This window comes from Penaeus japonicus, unplaced genomic scaffold (assembly GCF_977035675.1).
Source record: "Penaeus japonicus unplaced genomic scaffold, GWHDUDI00000001_assembly GWHDUDI00000002, whole genome shotgun sequence".
Lineage (NCBI taxonomy): Eukaryota > Metazoa > Arthropoda > Malacostraca > Decapoda > Penaeidae > Penaeus > Penaeus japonicus.
In genome coordinates, this window is record NW_028234404.1 from 25,038,738 (window position 1) to 25,041,237 (window position 2,500).

The 2,500-nt window shown below is 35.6% G+C and overlaps 1 protein-coding gene across 1 annotated transcript in view; it reads left to right on the forward strand.

The window, feature by feature from the left end:
• Positions 1-867: 867 nt before the first annotated feature.
• The window catches only part of LOC122266183 (protein zer-1 homolog), a 14,115-nt gene continuing 12,482 nt past the window's right edge, over positions 868-2,500 (forward strand). Inside the window, exons 1-2 of the mRNA XM_086548765.1 lie at positions 868-1,065; positions 2,136-2,270. Coding sequence (XP_086404891.1) covers positions 931-1,065; positions 2,136-2,270 — 270 coding nt within the window. The 5' untranslated portion in view covers positions 868-930. The remainder of the gene's footprint in view (positions 1,066-2,135; positions 2,271-2,500) is intronic.

A 2,500-nucleotide genomic window follows, 5' to 3' on the forward strand; every position in this document is an offset into this window, starting at 1 on the left:
TAGTAGAAAGAAAACTAAGTATTTGAACTTTTAGAGAAAAGAAATGCAAAGAAAGAAAGATTGAAAAAGAGCAAAAGAGTATTTACCTTCAGATATCTTTGATCAGCAATGATGGTGAGCTTGATGTAGAGTTTGTGCATAGCATGCAGTTTTGGTGCTAGAACTAGACTGTGGAATGTTACCTGATTGCAAAATAGTGTGAAATCAAAGGGCAAAGTGTATAAGATGTCCAACTTTGATCCATGGAAGGGAAACATCACTTGTTAGGAGAAATCAAGAAACGAAATTGGGTGTGAGTGAAATCCAGACTCAGATATTGCTGATATTTTATTTGATAAAAAAAAAAACAGCTGGACAGCAATAGTATGGACATGTGATTGGAATGTAAGAAGGCTGTGTTGCTAGGTGAGTGATGGATAGGGGAGGAAGAAGACCAAAGAGGAGGTACATCAATAGAACCAACAATGATATAAAAGGACCGGTTAACTGGACAAGAAGTAGATGATGGGGAATTATTTATAAGCTTGATCAAAAAGGCCTATCCCATGTAAGCAGAACAAGAGAATGAACAAAAATATGAGAATAATAGTAATCAAATGATGGTTATGGTGACATTGTTTTTGTTAGTATTAGTATTTTTGGAAGTTCCAAGGTATTTTTTGTTTGGTTAAAGTATTTATAGCAGTGCTTATTGCAGTGTGCTTAATACTTTTCCCTCAGTCTTTTTTCAGATTTACATGACTCAAGTGCATTTAGTAGATAGACTTGATTTCAAAAGTATATCATCTGTTTAAAGTGTTTTGTCAGCTCATAGATTACAAGTATGAGTTGATTAAATGCAGTTTCCTATTTGAAAAGTATTGAGAACTAATAGTCAATGTTCTTCCTTACAGATTTCTGGATATTTCCCAAGTTAACCAGAAGTATGGAATGTTTGAATCCCCCAACTCTGTTTTAGCAAATTTGGTTACCAGTTTGCCCCATTTAACAGGACTTGACATCTCTGGTACAAATTTACCAGGGGATGGAACATTTGACAACTATAGAGACTCGGAGAAGGATAAGGTATCCTTCCATTATTTTTTGTGTGGTTAATAACTTGCTTGAAATATTGAAAATCTTAGGAAAGTTATTATATCCTATAATTTTATGTAATGAATCCTTGAGAGTGAAAGGGGGAAAAAATGAGTATTGGTATGACTTAGGATAGCGTATTCTTATGCAGTCCAGTAAATTGATATGTCTTATCTGCTATCTTTAACCCATTCACACTGGAGTTTATATTTGTATAATGCTGCTCCCGCCAGCTAAATAACAAGCGCACGCATTGATTAAGTGCAAGATCTCTCTTGCCGCGATGCCACGCTGTGCCTCTATGAGCACTTTTCACACATACGTAACTATGTAAAACATTGGTTTTGAGGGAGGAATCATTACTTGATAAGACATCACCTGGAGGGAGTGAAATATTTCCATGATGTGATAGGATGTCATCTGGTGCAAAGTTCAGTTCAGAGAGATTTGCGAAGACGTCCCTTCGCCCGGGCTATATGCACGAGGCGGCCCGGCCTCTGGTGCAAATGGGTTAGTAAAGTGTGAAGACTTTCGTGGTAAAGAATCAAGCAAGAAATATTTACAAGTATCATTTTTGGTGTGCATTATGAGACTGAAAAACACCATTTATAGATAGGGAATGAAGGTAGAGGGAGGAATAGGAAAAGGTATGCATAGTTTGGAAAAATCAGCTTCACAGAGTTTTTGAAGTACAGCTCTTTTTTAGTTTTGAGAAGTAGGTGTATCTTTCTTACATCATTTTTAAGTTTTAGGAATTTAAGATCAGGCACATTTAAAAAGAAGTTAAACAAAATCTTCATTGACTGGTTATGATTATGGTTTCAGGACTCATATCTTGTGGTAAAGAAAATTGAAGGTGACAGTAAATACTAATGAATTATCAATATGGTCATCAGTATATATCATATATTTTCAATAGTTACTAAAGGTAGTCACTTGTGAAGGGGAATTCATTTATGAAAATATGTTAAAAATTAGGTCAATATATTACTTTACAAATTCCTGATAACAGCATACTCTATGAATAAATTTCTCACCCCCAACCCCACCCCACCCCCAAGAAGGAAGAAATGGACACGGACAACTTATGTGACATCCCGGGCCTCCAAAGCCGTGTGAACAACCCACTCGAGTTTTTAGGACTGTACAACACAACTCATGGTGCCTGTCACAGAAGTCACATCCCAGCCAAATTGGTAAGGTTGATTTTGCTACAATTCACATGCTCTACATTGTTTATCCTTTTTGATTATCTATTTATTTATATTTTTTATTATATGTATGTCCTTTTTTCTTTCTTTTTGGTTTTTCTTTTTCACAGATTATTGATATAGAATATGGGGCCTTTAATGAATCTTATTGTGAAATGTACTCTTCAACTGCCCCTAACCCTACTTCCTTGGTTGCAACTATGAAAAACGCACAC